This window comes from Trachurus trachurus, assembly GCF_905171665.1.
Source record: "Trachurus trachurus genome assembly, chromosome: 3".
NCBI lineage: Eukaryota > Metazoa > Chordata > Actinopteri > Carangiformes > Carangidae > Trachurus > Trachurus trachurus.
In genome coordinates this window covers 29,709,595-29,726,501 of record NC_139893.1, presented here as the reverse complement: position 1 = coordinate 29,726,501, position 16,907 = coordinate 29,709,595, and the positions used below count along the sequence as shown (strand labels likewise).

At 43.4% G+C, this 16,907-nt stretch overlaps 1 protein-coding gene across 3 annotated transcripts in view; it reads left to right on the top strand.

Moving 5' to 3' along the window:
* Nucleotides 1-16,907, top strand: part of adamtsl5 (ADAMTS like 5) — a 47,858-nt gene that overhangs the window by 26,523 nt on the left and 4,428 nt on the right. For all 3 annotated transcript variants that reach the window (XM_084000040.1, XM_084000038.1, XM_084000039.1), the window contains 4 exons: nt 2,559-2,682; nt 11,660-11,746; nt 12,299-12,462; nt 14,825-15,035. In XM_084000040.1, the coding sequence (XP_083856166.1) occupies nt 2,559-2,682; nt 11,660-11,746; nt 12,299-12,462; nt 14,825-15,035 (586 nt within the window). The remainder of the gene's footprint in view (nt 1-2,558; nt 2,683-11,659; nt 11,747-12,298; nt 12,463-14,824; nt 15,036-16,907) is intronic.

The window sequence follows — 16,907 nt, the reverse complement described above, 5'->3', positions numbered from 1 at the left end:
TCAGTCTTTGGATTCTTGGCTGATAAAAACATATTAATGAAGCTGTAAAATGCTAACAGAAGTCTTAGTTAGTGATGGAATGTTTTACACCAAACTCAGTTGTTATTTTTTCACTGATAACAACTGTCTAACTGAGCAGCTTCATGTCCAACCTCATCACTGTTGTGATGTTGTTAGGCGTTGTTAGGCTCCTACACACCGGTCGATTTGAGCATGGAGATTACAGACAGGAGGACAGTTTCAACTGATTTTAATTATTATAATAGTTAGAAATGGCAGGAGTGTGTTTGAAGGGTTAAAATGTTAACACTTGATTAAAACTTACCTCATGTCTCCTATGTTTTGAAATGTGATTAAGATTTGAACATGGACTTGTGTAGCCATAGCTCCTCCATTCAAAAGGAGCCTGGACTCAGCTGAGAGGAGAGAGAGTGAGAGACACTCTCTCTCCTCACTCCCGCTCTGTTGTGGTATAAGTGATGTTGACCACTCTGACTGCAGCGCTCTGGAGAAGTGAACTCCATGCTGCGTGTAAGGGCCACAGTGCACTCATCAGTGTGGACTGCAGCCTTCGGTTAGCATTACGGCTCTGCCCGGCACACAGTCAACAGACCAGAGCCCCACTCCCACTCCCACACCCAGCCTGCCTCCTCCTCACCTCTCCTCATCCACACACAGATGGAAATGAACTTGTGTCCCCTGAGTCCTGCAGCACATGCAGACTAATGGCATTCATACGTAACACTAAGTAGACACATCTGCTTCACGACGCTTTCACTCACAGTCATTTTAAGTTGTTTTTGCACAGTTGACAAAGAATTAATGTGTGTCTGTGTTTACATATGTCTATATATATGTCTATGTGTGTGTGTGCATGTGTGTGCGCGCTAACGTGTGGCATGTGATGTTAGTAAGTGGATTTATGAGCCGTGGACTCGGCTGGCTGAGGTCAGAGCTGCACAGGGCCTGGAACAGGAAGCAGATGCAGCCTGCAGCTGGTGTGGCGAGCGGCAGGTCACAAATTGAGATCAGACTCTACAACACACGGCTGGTTTGGCTGCAACACACGTGTACTGTGCGTGGGATTTGTGTGTGTGCCGCATGTAGATGTTCTTGTACGGCTAATTTTGTGGTGTTAATAGTTTTGATTTTCTAGTTGCCAAATGTTTAACTGAAGGTTTGTTTAATCGAGGCAATTATCTAATTATATAATTGTTTGTTCTGCCAATCAATGTGATTGTGAGAAAATGCAGAAAATTGCTCATCACGTGTTGCCAGTCTCCAGGGGACGTCTTCAAATAGTCAGATTGGTCGGGCAGACGGCCCAGAGTCTAGGTATGGATTTCATTTTTGCTTTGTTACCATGGATAACAAATAGAAAGAGGGGAGTGCAGCCACGCTGGCTGCTCTGTGGGCCTGTGGTGCAGATCAGTTGATGTTAATATGCTCACACTAAACAACTGAGGATGAAAGGGAATTATTTCGTCATTAATAAAAGATTTGGACAAATTAAAATGTTAAAAGCCATAGAGAACCACAAATTCTCCCAAATGAACTTTGATCGTCTGCATTTTTTCTCTGTTTACTAAGAAGCAGTCGTCAAACCTCCTGATTCCTGGAGCCCACACATTTCCAGTTGTTGGTGAGATACCATATTGACCCGAATGAAAGACGGTATTTATTCCCTAGAAAAAAGTCAGAAAAGGACGGTTTATCTTATATTCAGGGTCTGTGTTGTCTTATTTACCCTCCTGATCACCTAATAACTTTGTATTAGCACATCCAGCTGGGTTTATGTTGTTTCCCCTTTGCTCACCGTGATTTTGAAAATAAAGACAAACTGCTTCAGTCTTATTCAAATCACAGATTCTCAATAACAACCAAACTGATAGATGATGAACCCTACATGATGTTTCTCACTCGCCTGTGTGTGTGTGTGTTTTCTGGTGTTGGCTCCCTCATCGGGGCCCTTGTGCACTCTGCTACCTTGTCACTGAGGATTCATTTCCTGTTGTGCACACACAGATGCTCGGAGTATTTTTTGTGTGTTGTTAAAGGGGCTTAGGGGGGGATGATTATAGGTTGTCCCTAGATTGCTGCTGTCTCTCTCTTGCCTGGGAACCTCCCCCTTGATTGGTTTGCTCTGCGGAGCGAGAGATGAAGGCCACAGAAGAAAGCGACCACTGTAATCTATCAAGACTCTCATCGCACCATAAACCACCCGGCTCGTCCTCGATGCTCTTTACTCTGGCATTTTAACGTTTACAGAGACAAGTCTACAACCATTCCTCCCCGCTCCAGGTCCTAAGCTGCTGTTTTTCTCCAGAGTCAATGTTTGTAAGAGGGAGAAATTGACAGAGAGAAGCAAATAACAGGCAAAGAGAGAGAGAGGAGGGGTTGAGGCGACTGTACAGCAAAGACCAATCACAACAGAAAGGTTAGAGGTTGCCAGGGCTCCTTTCAGAAAATGTGTCAACACACTGTAAGAAAGAAGTTTCAGTGGAGACACTTAACACTGCTGCGAGCTGAACACTTGTGTGTGTGTGTGTGTCGTACAGAAGCCGGGATGTGACTCCATCCTGGGTTCAAAGCAGCAGGAGGACGCCTGCATGTTGTGTGGAGGACACAACACCACCTGCCTGCACCACAAGAGCGTGTACCAGAGCAACGGCCTGGAGCCAGGTAGGATACATACACACACACACACACTCATATGCACGCACACACATACGCACACAATCATCATATTGTCTCCACGAGGAATCAATTGCAGCAGTTTCGGCCCGACACAACCTGGTATAATTCCAGACGCTGTTTCTGTTTTCCCTCCCAAGTGTTATTAGTCAATCAGGATTAGTCAGGAGGTCGTTGTTCCCTGATAATGTGAACATTAACCATGGAAACAGTTTTGCCAAACAAAGGCATTTGGCTGCCGTCCAGGAGGAAATTCAGCTAACAACAGGTTCTCCAAAATTACAGTTCTTAAAGTTTGAGGAAGAAGCAGGAAGAACAGAAAGTTCCTCAGGCCAAAGTCAAGGTGCCGAATGACTCCCTGGACCGACGCCAGCCAAACCTCTTCTACCTACAGTGTTACCTGCAGCGCCGAGGTTAATCCTGTCTGACAGTTCACAGCAAACAGCACCATCTGCAGAGTTCTCCTCTGTTTTCCCATATTATTGAATTAGATGATAAAAATATGATCCTCTGAGCAAGCTGCTCCTCGTTTCATGTGACTTTCATTTTCCTTGGACATGTGAAGCATGAAACCAAAACAAGCCGAGCAGTAGAGTTCAGTAAAGTTAACGTTTGCTCGGTCTTGTTGATTGAATTGAATTGATTTAATTAACTTTATTGATCCCCCAAGGAGGGAAATTTGTTTGTCCCAGCACCACACAACAATAAAAGGCAAATACACAATATATATAAAAATAGTCAGATAAATACTCCTGGCACACACACAACATTCATTCATTAAAAATACGCCAAGGAATGAATACATCCAGGTCCCAGTCACCTTTTAAACATCGATGCAAATGTACATTTGCAAGGATGCAGCAGTGCTGAAGTGTCAGTGTACTTTTGGCTTTTAGGCAGATTTGCAAACTTGTCGCCAGTGCTGAAGATTTTTGCATGAGGCGTTTTCCATTTGCATCTGGACACTCGTTGATATGTGAACAATTTTTAATCGGCGCCAGATGCAGTGTGTGTTTTCAATTTGTAATCTGTCAGTACCATTCTCATGGACGGACCTTTACTTGGACTCAAGGATGAACTGAGTAGAAGCTAGAGGTCAAAGGTCAAAGTTCTCAAAGTCAAAGTCAAAAAACACATCTTTTGGTAGAACTGATGAATTCATACACTTATCATGGCACACTTGAACTAAAATAGCTATAAAGTGATTTTATATCCAAAAGGTCAACGGTGAAACTCACTGTGACATCATAATGTTCTGCAAAAACATCTTTGGTCATTATTGTGTAAGTCAGGGAAGAGAGACAGAGTTTCACCAGGCACAAGACATTTTGTAAAGGCCGTCAAACACACTGTTATGTAGTCTCAAATGGTTGACTTTAATCTCGAAATATAGAAAATGTTCCATTCGCAACATTTCATCTTTACAATTAAACAATTAAAGTAGAAATCCTGTGGCTCAGTTCAACCTCTCATTCCCCAAAGTGGTTGATGAAAACAACCATCCAAGTTGTGCTACTTGATTACAGATACAGAAAGAAAAGAAGTGTTGCTTGACATAAAGTCAGACAAATGCAGAGAAAATAAAAGGTCCCTTCTTTAAACCATGTTTACCATTAACTAGTTTGTTGGCTGAGAAACACCCAAAGGGAGATAACCCACGAGAAACTGGAACTAAAGGTGAATTAGGACAAAGTGAGGCAAGATCAGTCTGTCATCCTCAGACTCTTTGAGGTCCTTAAAGTAAACAAAATGTGATCAAAACAGGACAAACACTTTATTTGGATCCTGTGTTTGCCTCCTGAGCTGATCTGAATTGGGTAATTTACCACATTATGGACACACACAGAAAGAAAGATAAAAATACCCAAACACGGAAGCACGCACTCTCACGACGACGCGAGCTCAGCTCTCAGAAAAACTTCTTATTAACTTATTTCTACTCCTTCTTCACTCATTTTAAACCCACATTTTATCTTGTGAGTAGTATAACTTTTAGCCGAGATGTTGCTTTTGACGATCAAACTTTCTGATCGCTGCACTTTTTATTGATTCCGTGCGACCCACTGTGACCCACTGTGATTCACCGTCACCACCGAACGCCATTAATAGCGACACCGGTTTTTCACTATATGCTCACTTTTTCCGACTCCACCACCGCTATATGAGCATAACTGCCCCTTGTTACCTGGATGATCTCCCTTGTGAACTCCACCCAGCAACAAGCGATCCCGGAGAGTGTCGACACCGCAACCGGAGGCTAACCTGAGCTGTCTATCATCAGCGGGCCCAGTCTGGGCCCTGGTCGGTAGGTGTCCCTCTCCCTACGGATAGCTGATTGTTGTTTTCTCACTGCTGCGGGCTCCTGGACGGAGCCCTGGCGAGTACGTGTCCTGCACGGCACATTTTCTACTCCGTTGCCTCGGGCTGCATAGCTTCTTGGCTGTTCTCTCTGGCTGTCTGCTGGCTGCCGTCTTTCCCTCCCTCTGTTTCAGCGCTCCTGAATCGCACTCTACCAGCTGAGCTGACTGACAGCGTGGGAACTTCTTCCAGCGGCTGCGCCCTACGTGGATCTGTGATGGCTTCATCCTCTTTCCCGGGGGAATTGCCACACTGTGACGCCAACCTCCTTCTCCATCGATCATACAAGAAGATCGCGGATCTTAAGGAAGATGTCCGACGTCTCTCTGCAGAGTTGGAGAAAAAAGACTCAATATTGTCCAACCTCTCCACCCGTCTTCCTACGCTATCTAACCTGGTCCTGTCCGAGCAATTTAATAAATCAACCCTGCAAACCACAGTCGCTCAGGACACTGTCACCTGGGACCCCATCTCCAGCATGCGCCCCTCCTGTTCGACTCTAAATGGAGTGTCCTCCTGGTGTGAGGTGGTGATTCGTGACCGTGGCCGCAAAACGAATCTCCGACAGGTCAACTCCCCCCCGAGACTGAACCTCTCCACCCGCTATAATGTACTGTCTGTTGAAGAGTTTCCCCCCTTACAACCAGCTGTGTCTCCACCTAGCACTCCGCCCGCTGCCGTACCTGATCCCCATCCTGGTCTAGCCCCTGCCCCTGCCCCTAATCCTCTACCTGGTCCTGATCCGGCAGCTGCACACAGTATCCCCGTAGCCCTACCCCCGCTCGCGGCTGATGGCCCCCGCACCGAATCCCGCCCCCGAATCTCGACCTCTTCCTCCCGGCGCAGAGTCCTGATAGAGGCTGTGCGCCAACACTCCAGAGGGACCCCCTGCCATGATCCACCAGAGAATCTCATCACCAACCCCAAAACCCCGCCTCAACCACGCCAACCTCGCCCTCAGGTCGCTCCCACCACTTTAATAATGGGAGATAGCATCACCAGGAACATTCGTTACCCTAACGCTATCACTCGCTGTCTTCCCGGGGCTACAGTCCCAGACATTCTCCACAAATTACCCGATCTGTTGCAACTCCTCCCTCCCTCTGTTCACCGCATAATAATTCATGTGGGGTGTAACGACACTGCCCAGAAACAATCTGAGGTGACGAAAAAGCATTTTACCAGACTTTTAAACTACCTGCAAAGCTGCGGTAAATCCGTCTTTATCAGTGGCCCTCTTCCAACGCTGTCGCGCGGCGCTGAGCGCTTCAGTAGACTCCGTAGTCTTAACACCTGGCTCCTGGCTTCCTGCAGGGCTCTCAACATCTGCTTCGTTAACAACTTTAATCTCTTCTGGAACCGTCCCTCTTTTTATGGCAGAGACGGTCTCCACCCGAGCAAACTGGGGAACTCAGTGCTATCCGAAAACATTCATTATACCGTTCGGACTACTACCCAGGACTGACGGTTGTTTACATTTCATGTTGCAGCGACTTCTTCTCCTCCCCAGTTAGTCACCTCCACCGCTCAATTGCTCAGTAGCTCCCCCTTGCGGCCGCAGCCGCCAACCATTTGCAAGACTGCTCCCCCTCAGTCCACTGTTCCTGGCTCCTGCTCCCCCTACTGTCGAGCCCTCCCACCAACAACATGCCATGCCATGACCATGCTGGAGACTGCACCTGGAACAATTGCATCCTCCGTCTTGGAACTCGCATCAGAGGAGAACATTATCATAGGCTACAATAAACAGTCTCATCCGAATAAACAGTCTCATCCTAATTCAAAACAAAACAAACAAAAGAGCCTAAACTCAATTTCAAATCCTGACCCCGTAAAAAGTAATCTCACACCAGAATATTTCAAAAGCAGAACAGGTCTAGGCTTTCTGCACATAAATGTTAGAAGTCTTCTTCCTAAACTAGACTTGATAAAGCTTTGGATTCGTACAACTGATGTGGATATCTTGGTCCTATCAGAAACATGGTTAAAAAGTTCAATATCAGATGATGCAATCGCTATTGATGGCTACAATATTTATAGATCCGACAGAGTAGGTAAAGGAGGCGGGGTTGCAATTTATGTAAAAACTAAATTCTCTAGCTCTGTGTCTCTTTCAATCTCCATGGCCAGACAATTTGAGCTGCTTGCCATTAAAGTCAGTCTAACTAAACACCACCTCCTAACTGTTGTGGGGTGTTACAGACCCCCATCAGCTATTAAAGAAACACTATCCTCACTGTCCAAGACCCTACAAAGCCTCTGTAACACTGAGGTTCTCCTCATGGGTGACCTTAATTGGGATTGGCTTTCTTCTGCTTCTGATGGTATTAAAGATTTATGCAACAATCTAAACCTCACACAAACAATAAATGCTCCAACCAGGATTAATCAAAAAGATCCGGAGAAAGCCACCTTATTAGACTTAATACTTACAAACATGCCACATAAATATACACCAACTGCAGTATTCTGCAATGATGTAAGTGATCACTGTGCAATCTCTATAGTAAGGCACTCTAAATTAACTAAAACCAAGCCTCGCTATATTTTTAAAAGGCATTTTAAACATTTTCAAAAACAAGCCTTTCTTCGCGATCTGCATGAAAGTGACATGAATAGAATCAGGTTAGTAAATGACGCGGAGTGTGCATGGGAAGACTTCTACAAATCATTTAAAGCGATCTGTGATAAGCATGCCCCTATAAGAAAAATTAGAATATCTGGAAAAGACAACCCATGGTTTACAGAAGAACTCGCTAAACTAATCAGGGAGAGGAATACATCGTGGGCTAAAGCACGCTCCAGTGATGCCCCAGCAGACTGGACAACTTTTCGGGCCCTAAGAAACAAATGCACAGTCCTAACAAGAAAAATAAAAGCTGAATATTACTTAAACTCTATCTCAGAAAATCTAAACAACCCAATAAAGTTTTGGAAACAAATAAAATCCTTATCTAACTCTAAAGTCAAGTCAATCCTACCAGCAAAAATCATAGCGAACTCAGTTGAAATTAACTCCAAAGAAGGGATAGTAAAATGTTTCAACGAGCACTTCATTTCAGCTGGAGTGATTCCCAGCATTTACAAAGATGAAATACCATCAAACTCACCTGCTGAAGCGCACTCAGATGACAGCGCCCCATTTCAAAACAGTTTCTTCTTCCAACCTATCTCATGCAAGGAAATAAGGAAAGCTCTTAAAGGAATTAACTCAAGAAAACCACCTGGGCCGGACAATCTGGACCCGTACCTATTAATATGTACAGCTGATTTTATTGCCGAACCCATCTCTCACATTTTTAATCTGAGCCTTCAAACAAATGTCATCCCCAGAATCTGGAAATCAGCTTTTGTTGTACCACTTTTTAAAGGCGGGGAGCCATCTGATTTAAACAACTACCGCCCCATTTCAAAACTGCCTGTTTTAGCTAAAATATTTGAGTCCCAAGTAAATTCTCAGTTAAAACATTATTTGGTAAATAATAATATTCTGTGTGAAACTCAGTCTGGCTTTAGGGCAGGACATAGCACTATAACTGCAACTGTGTCTGTGCTTAATGATATTTGTAATGCTTTAGACCAGAAGAAACACTGTGCCGCCCTGTTTGTTGATCTTACCAAGGCTTTTGACTGTGTTGACCATGGGTTGTTGCTCAGCAGACTCAGAGAGATTGGTATTTCTGACCAGGCTACTCAATGGTTCAATAATTATCTCACAGACAGGACCCAATGTGTTACTTTAGAGGGACACAGATCAGATCTCAAGACCATTTCAAATGGGGTCCCTCAAGGCTCGGTTCTGGCTCCTAGCTTATTTACTATTTTTATTAATGATATTGGGCGAAACATGAACAATGTAAAATTTCACCTTTATGCAGATGACACTGTTATTTATGCAATAGCCCCCTCTCTCGCTCAAGCTGTCAGCGATCTACAATCTGCTTTCGAACAGTTTCAATCATCACTGAATGAGTTAAAGTTGGTCCTTAACGCAAAGAAAACTAAATTCATGACCTTTACTAGAGCTCGCTCAATTAACATCACTCAGCTCGAAATACACACAAAGGGAGGAGAAACTATTGATAAAGTATCATCATATAAATATCTTGGCATCTGGGTGGATGATAAACTGTCATATTCTGTACATGTGTCTCAATTGCTGAAAAAACTGAGGGTCTTGTTGGGATTTTATTACCGAAACAAAAATTGTTTTAATCCTGTTGCCAGGAAAAAATTAGTACAGTCAACTTTCTTGAGCACCTTGGACTATGGAGACATTATTTATATGCATGCTGCCCCCTCAACTCTCCAGTGCCTCAATACAGCTTACCATAGTGCTATTCGGTTCATCACCAACTCAGCATTCACAACACATCATTGTGTTCTTTACTCTCTGGTCTCCTGGCCCTCACTATCACTCAGAAGACATCACCACTGGATTACTTTCACCTACAAAGCGCTCCTCAATAAGTTGCCGTCATATCTGTGCGATCTGTTATCCCCAGCACACACTATATACAACTCCCGCTCCTCTACACGGAAGTTGTATAAAGTCCCCAGGACTCACACTGAGCATGGTAAGGCAGCTTTCTCCTACGCTGCCCCCTGGTCCTGGAACACCACTCAGAACACACTTCAGTTATCCAATTTTATCTCCCTGGGTGAATTCAAAACCCTTATAAATTTTAAAGTAATAGAAAAGTGCACCTGCTTTGAATGATGATATGTTTGTATTATATGTAAGTGTTTATATTGTTATATAACCTGCTTCTGCTGTACCAGTGCACCCAGGTCTCCCTCGCAAAAGAGATTTAATCTCAAGGGACTTTCCTGGTAAAATAAAGGTTGAAAAAAAAAAAGTAGCCAACACCTCTGGCGTGTGACTTGGCTCAGGTCTGGGCTCAGTAACAGTGGCCTCCTCACACAGCCCTGAGTGCGGAGCTGACAGATGGGAGCAGCGGCCATAATGGCTCAGACCGAGCAGGAGGAAAACAGGCTGATAAAAGCCGCTTTGTTTGGGCTCCTCTGCAGCCTTGGGAGGTTTTCTCTCCTCCTGCAGCTGCGTTTCCCCACGGAGCGAAAACTGACGGAGGGTGGTGGCACTAAATCGCTCCTCACAAGGTCAGACTGCGATGGCCTCAAGCTCATCACCGCCTGTGTCCGTGGCTCTGACTCTTCCTCCGTCACAGTGTTGCGTCTTCATTGAGCTGAAGCCCCGCACATGAACCCTGTGCATAGTTTCTCTCTGAAACGGGTAAGCAGGAGCGACCGGAGTAACGTGCTCTTCAGAGGCCATGATGAATGGAGTCCACCCTGTAGCTGCTTTTCACTGCAGAGCGGCAGGGGAGCGGCGGAGCAGCGGGGGCAACCACAGAGCTGCCCCTGCCTCCTTTTGTCTGGGCTCAGAAGCTCATTCATAAATTTTCTCTCTTTGTGCCCGTGAACCGATGCTGTGAAACATTAATTGTAGTTTATCATTAACAACATCACATATTGACGGACAATCATCAACCAGGACAGAACCTGACAAGACCTCTTCAAAAGACCATAACTTTATGAGTCAGATTGTGCACGACAGACCAGTTTCTTTCTTTATCTCTTCATGTATCAATAATAAACATAAAAACAGTTACAGTCTTGAAGATGTCTTTTCTATATAGGATGTAGTTCTACTTCTCATCTTCCCACACATTTCTGGATTTCACTGCATTTTGTATCTCAAAGTGACGCTCCAAGTTGTCGTCTTTTGACACGTCGTGGCTTTTGGTCCCATTAGTAAACATATTTTAGTACTATTTTTAGATAGATAGATAGATAGATAGATAGATAGATAGATAGATAGATAGATAGATAGATAGATAGATAGATAGATAGATAGATAGATAGATAGATAGATAGATAGATATACTTTATTGATCCCAATCTGGGACTTTAATAGCAGAATTTATCACAATGACCAATTTAATAATTTTCCTGGATTTTGTAGTCTGTCACCGTAATACATAAATGTATGTAGAAAAAGATCTCTCTCTTCTCAAAGTCCCAGCAGGATCATCACTTCTTACTTCTTACCCCTGGAAACACTTGTGTTGTGTAAATTTGCAGCTCAAAGTGATGAAGATATTTTCTGAATTTTGCCGCAAGTGTCTTTGTATGTTTTCTTTAAGCTGCAGTGGTGCACAAGTCCATTTTGATGTGTAAAATAGTCAGAGGGATCCTTTAATAACAAAGACGTGTTTTTGATTTTGAACCGTTTACATGACTCATTGAGTTTGACCTCAGAGTTTTGCTTTGGGTCACATACCAGCGGCCGACTGTAAACCGAACACTGGCCTCCCTCCAGTGTCATCACTGCATCAGTCAGTCTGAAGGGATCAGTTTGTGACTTAACTTTTAATGTTCACTCACTTCATTTAGATTCAAATCACTGGACTTTAAAAGCTTCTCTTGTCTTGGCCTCGTTCACGTTGTTGTTGTAAAGTAGCTCTCAGAGCAGCTCTGGTGCTCGTAAATAACTGATTTTTCCTTTAATCATGTCGAGTAATAAAAGACAGGGGAGGATAAAATGGAAAGCAAACCTCTAACAGTCTCTGTCTCTGTCGACCAGCCGGACCCTTTGGCTACAACGAAGTGGTCATGATACCAGCTGGAGCCACTCACATCCGAGTCACAGACAACAGCAGGAACTATCTAGGTAAGATTCATCCTCACACACACACACACACACACACACAGACACACACCTGGGCTGCTGCGCTGCTCTCGGTTTCAACTTTATGTTGAGGAACTCACTTCACTGGCTCCGTCTCTGCAGCCTCTTTTAATGAAATCCTAGACACTTTGTGACTTCCTCTCCCCAGAGACAGGAGGGTCTCATGTGGTCTGTGAACCTGCTGTGTGCTTTCCAGGCAACATAATAACCAAGGGCGTCTATTCTCATCCTTGTTTATGAGACCAAAATAAAACGGGCGCCAAAACAGCACACAGTGTGGTCTTGAACTACGCCCGTAAACGCTTCATCTGACCGCTGGGGTGAGGCAGGTGAAGGTACTTGATTCCATCTCATGTCATGGAAAATCCCCCTCTGCCTGCACTGAGGGGAAACAGCTGCCATATATAGTCAGCTGGAGTATTCCTGCTCCTGACAGTCCGCCTTTACCGCAACTTGACCCACTGATATGATGAAGAGCTAATTGGACTCATTTGTCAACACATAAACACCAAACTTTTCCCCCGTTGCTCCCAGCTCTCCAGAACGGTCGCTCCCAGTTTGTGATCAATGGTAACTGGAAGATCAGCGTTCCAGGCGAGTACAACATAGCCGGGACCAAGCTGCTGTACCGACGCTCCGCGGACACCTGGGAGAGCTTCGAGGTGCCGGGACCCACCCAGGAAGACCTCCATCTGATGGTGAGAGTGCCTGAGATGCTGGAACGGCGCAGTTGGGTCAATGTGTTTGCATGTGAAATACCTATTTATTTTATATTAGAACCAGACTCATTTTATTCAGGGCCACTCTGGTAAGCTCGTTTTTGTGCAATATGCTATTAAACTGAATTCATTCGGCTCATTGTCCAGCTGATCACAGGTTTAAAAAAGTAATTGATTGTTTCCATTCAGGCTCCGTGCAGGTATTTCACAAACACAGCTGGCAGCTGCCAACTATTGCCTCCCTCTGAGGACCGTGGGTCTGTTGTTGTTCAGTTTATCAAACAGTTAAGTTAATTTATTTGGTCCCGCAGGAAATTTGTGCTCGACATACATGCAGCTGCTGCACACACACACACATACCCCCACAGGTGAGCAGACGAGACAGTGCATACAATTAAGTGCAAATACAAACAAATACAGAATACCACAAACATCAATACAAAAAGCAAGAGCCGACATCATACACATCACAAGCCGACAGCACAAACATCAATACATCATACAAAAACTGACACCACAATATTAATGTACTGCCCTCAACGTTGGTACTGTTTAGAGTTAATGAGACCTACTGAAAGTGGTACGAAGGAGTTCTTATATCTGTTGAGGTAACGTTTTTTGTTCTTAACTAGGACTCTGTACCGTCTGCCAGATGGGAGTAGTTGGTACTCACTGTGTAAGACATGGGTGGGGTCGGTGGTGATCTTCCTAGCGTGTCTGATAATGATTTTATCAAAAAGCATCTGGAGGGAGGGGTACTCTTTCACCCCCATCACTTGTTTCATTGCACAATGAACCAGTCTGCTTATTTGCGATTTTAACTTCACTGATAAGTTTCCAAACCAAGCTGAAATTCCATAACGTAACATGCTCTCAATAACAGCACTGTAGAATACCATCAGTACCCTCTGTTCGACCCCAAACACCCTGAGTCGTCATTCCAACATAAGTTTTTGTCGATGTGTATACCCAAATATTTGTATGAGTCTACCTGGGCAATCTGTGCGTTGTGGACCATTAATGGGGAGTGGTCTCCCAGCTGCTCTGGGTCGAAAATAATTTCTTCTGTTTTTTCTGTATTAACAATGAGGTGATGGTCCTCACACCACTGAACAAACTTTCTAACCTCCCAGTTGTAGCTAGAGATGTCTGTGTCCATATCCATGAGGCCCAGAATTGCGGTGTCATCTGAAAACTTAATGAAATGTATTTTAGAATTACTGCTCAGACAGTCGTTTGTGTATATAGTGAATGGGGGTGAATTTGTAAAGGTATAACTGTAACACTGCTGTACTGCTGTGTATCTTTATAGTTATAGTACTTCTTCATTTCAATTCTGATCAATTAGGTTAAATGTCAAAAATATTCACATCTGGTATTTTATTTAGTCAACACCTTGACCAGGTTACCTCTCCTTTATAAAAGGGGTGAAGTCCGCACACTGTTGTAGCTCCTCAAATGTTTATTGTAGGCTAAAAGATCAATTTCAATCACATAGATCTTTGTCAGGATAAAGATCCCACTATTGTGTACCTCTCCTTTATAACCATTATTATAACAACAACAACATTTTTTTTTTTTTAAGTATATTTTTTGGCTTTTTGCCTTTATTTGACAGTACATAGTAGAGATAGACAGGAAAGGGGGAGGCAGAGAGAGGGGGAATGACATGCAGAAAGGTCTGCCCGACGCAGGATTCGAACCGGGGGACGCCTGCGTTGAGGACTGTAGCCTCTACATGGGGCGGCCGCTTTAACCAAAAAGAGTTATGAGACCCAAAGCAACATAAAGAACAAAATAAGATAAAGAGAATTAATGGGCATAAAAGATAAAACCAGTTAGGATCAGTAGCTGAATTATTTTTTTGTCTTTGAAGATAAAAAAAAAGACATAAAAGGAGATATATTTACACAAACAATATTTACATATGAAAACATGAATTAAGAGGCAGAAACAGCATGGAATAAAATTAAGATAGACGAAGACAGGTGAAAGCAATGAAATTAATAATAACATAGAACTAAGAACTAGTAATAATAACTAAGAACTTGAATTTCCTTTGAGATCAATAAAGTATCTCTAAAGTCTAAGTCTAAAACAACAGTAGAACGCCAATAGACCCTGTGGTGATTATATTTTAGCAGCTACAGAATCAGATATTAGTGAAAGTGTCCCTGAGGCCAATAAACATATTTTTAAGAGTGAATATGGTAGATATAATTTTGCTTCAGATCAGTAGACGTGGTGATAAACTGACTCTGTACAGGTCCATGTGTAATAGGATGATGAGAAGACCCCGGAAACCTTCTCAGGCCGCTCCACATGTGTCCTTGTGTTGCAGGTGCTGGCGACAGACGGCACCTCAGGCATCGAGTACGAGTACTGGCTGCCTCTAGACCAGTACGCCCTCTACCATGGGAGGAGGAGTCCACTACGTCAGGCTCACCACACTGCCAGCTACCTGCCCTGGGATCAGCCCACCACTACAACCCCCACCACCACCACCACCACCACCACACGGCCTCCCCCAGTCACCACCCGACCGCACTGGTGTAAGATACTTTCCCCAGAATCTAATCTGATTATATCGTTAATAGTTTTGTACAGGGATGAGACGGCAGTGATCTCAAGTGCTTGTGTGTTCAGGTTTAGGTCGATATCGGCTGAACTTTAATTTCCGGGGGAATTAAGAAACTATTAACCAAGTAGAGTCCGTTTTATTGCCTGTGCTTGAGTAACCATTGACAACAAAGCTGCAGCTGCAGCGTTGTTAAAATTTAAATGAACTGGAGGAAACAATAGAGCTCAGCAAGGATTGTGTGTCACATTCATTCCTCACTCATCCTCACAGGTGTTTCCGTTCCAACTAGAAGGAAAAATTAAGATGTAACAAAACAAACAAGTGCAACAAACTGACAGGAGCATGTACAACAGAGGATTTGGGCCACAAATATGAAACAAAATCACATTACAAGAATGAAGCTGCAATTTTAAAAGTACAAGTAGTAGTAGTATTTTAATTTTTAAAAGTCCTATTATGAGGATAGAGGTTGAAGGTTGAATTATATTTATTATCCCAGAGGGGGGGATTGTTTGTATATAGACACAAACATTCACAGAAATAGTACCAAACACAGTCACACACATGCATATATTCTTAAATACACATAAAAGGTCCAACTGGTAGGGTTTTCATTTTACAAGCAAAGTCCTAATATATTGAGAATAACGTGGTCATTTTAGCAGCATTAACCTGCTTTAAAGTGAGTAACTTTTCACAATTCTGATGTTTTCCTCTAAATTTGTCATTTTTAATTCTCATAAGACAAATTGTGAAATATTGTGATATTATTCTTGAAATTACAACTTTATTGTCACAGTGTCTGATTTATTTCATTCCCCCAATGTGGCCCTGGTACTCTGTCCTTAGAGCGAGTGAGATGTCAGTCAGTCCCAGTTCAAACATGCCCACACCGTCCTGAGAGGTGAAACAGGTGAAAACACCGGCATGGTGGATGAGGGGTTAGAAAACGATCCATCTTCAGGTCACATTTGATTTAGAAGAGTTTATCTGCACACTGACCTGGTTACTGCTGCTGCTGCTGCTGAGGAATGCAGCTGCTTTATCTCCCATGATAAGCCTGCTGTACATGTGTGCTGAATCTCTCCCTACCGCCTTAAATACTCACATTCGCATGGAAATCTGCTCGCAGCCCGAGGACTTGTGCCTTCTGTCAGAGTCCGTCCACCGCTGTAATAAATCTAAGTAGCTTCTCTGGAAATGTTTCCCAGCTGATGGATCCGAGCCAAACTGAACTCTTATTGTTGCCAGAGATGTGTGTGTGTGTGTGTGTTGACTGTTTGTTATATAACAAGGTGATTTTTACCATCGCTAATAAAGAGTGGTGATTTATTTTCAGTGTGCAAACAGGTCGAGGTGACAAAGTGTAGAAGGCGAGGAAGTGCATTAGAAATCACCGGGATTTATATTTTATGTTTTGTGATATAGAACATTTGTGTCTTGTTGCCATTTGCACGTGAAGTTGGACTGTTTACACACCACAGGCATTTTGCAAGAGGTCTCCCGTTTCATTACCATCAGACCAACATGTCCACACAAAGAATTTGCTGTACTCTTTGATGTTTTGTGCCACACACTAAGCCTGAGCCAAAGCCAAATCACAACAAGCCGCAGCCACCGAGGCCCAAGTCACTGATGCATTTTCAGCCAGAACGCAACATGAAGTAGAGGTGGGAATCACTAGAGGTCCCACAATATAATATTATTATCATACTTATATCATCATAAATGATTGTTATTTTAAACACTGTGATATCCCGAGTATTGCAATAACATATTGCAATTTATTCGCTTTTTGCTACTGATAATTAAGTCCTGAAAGGAAAACTTTGTTGTTTTATAT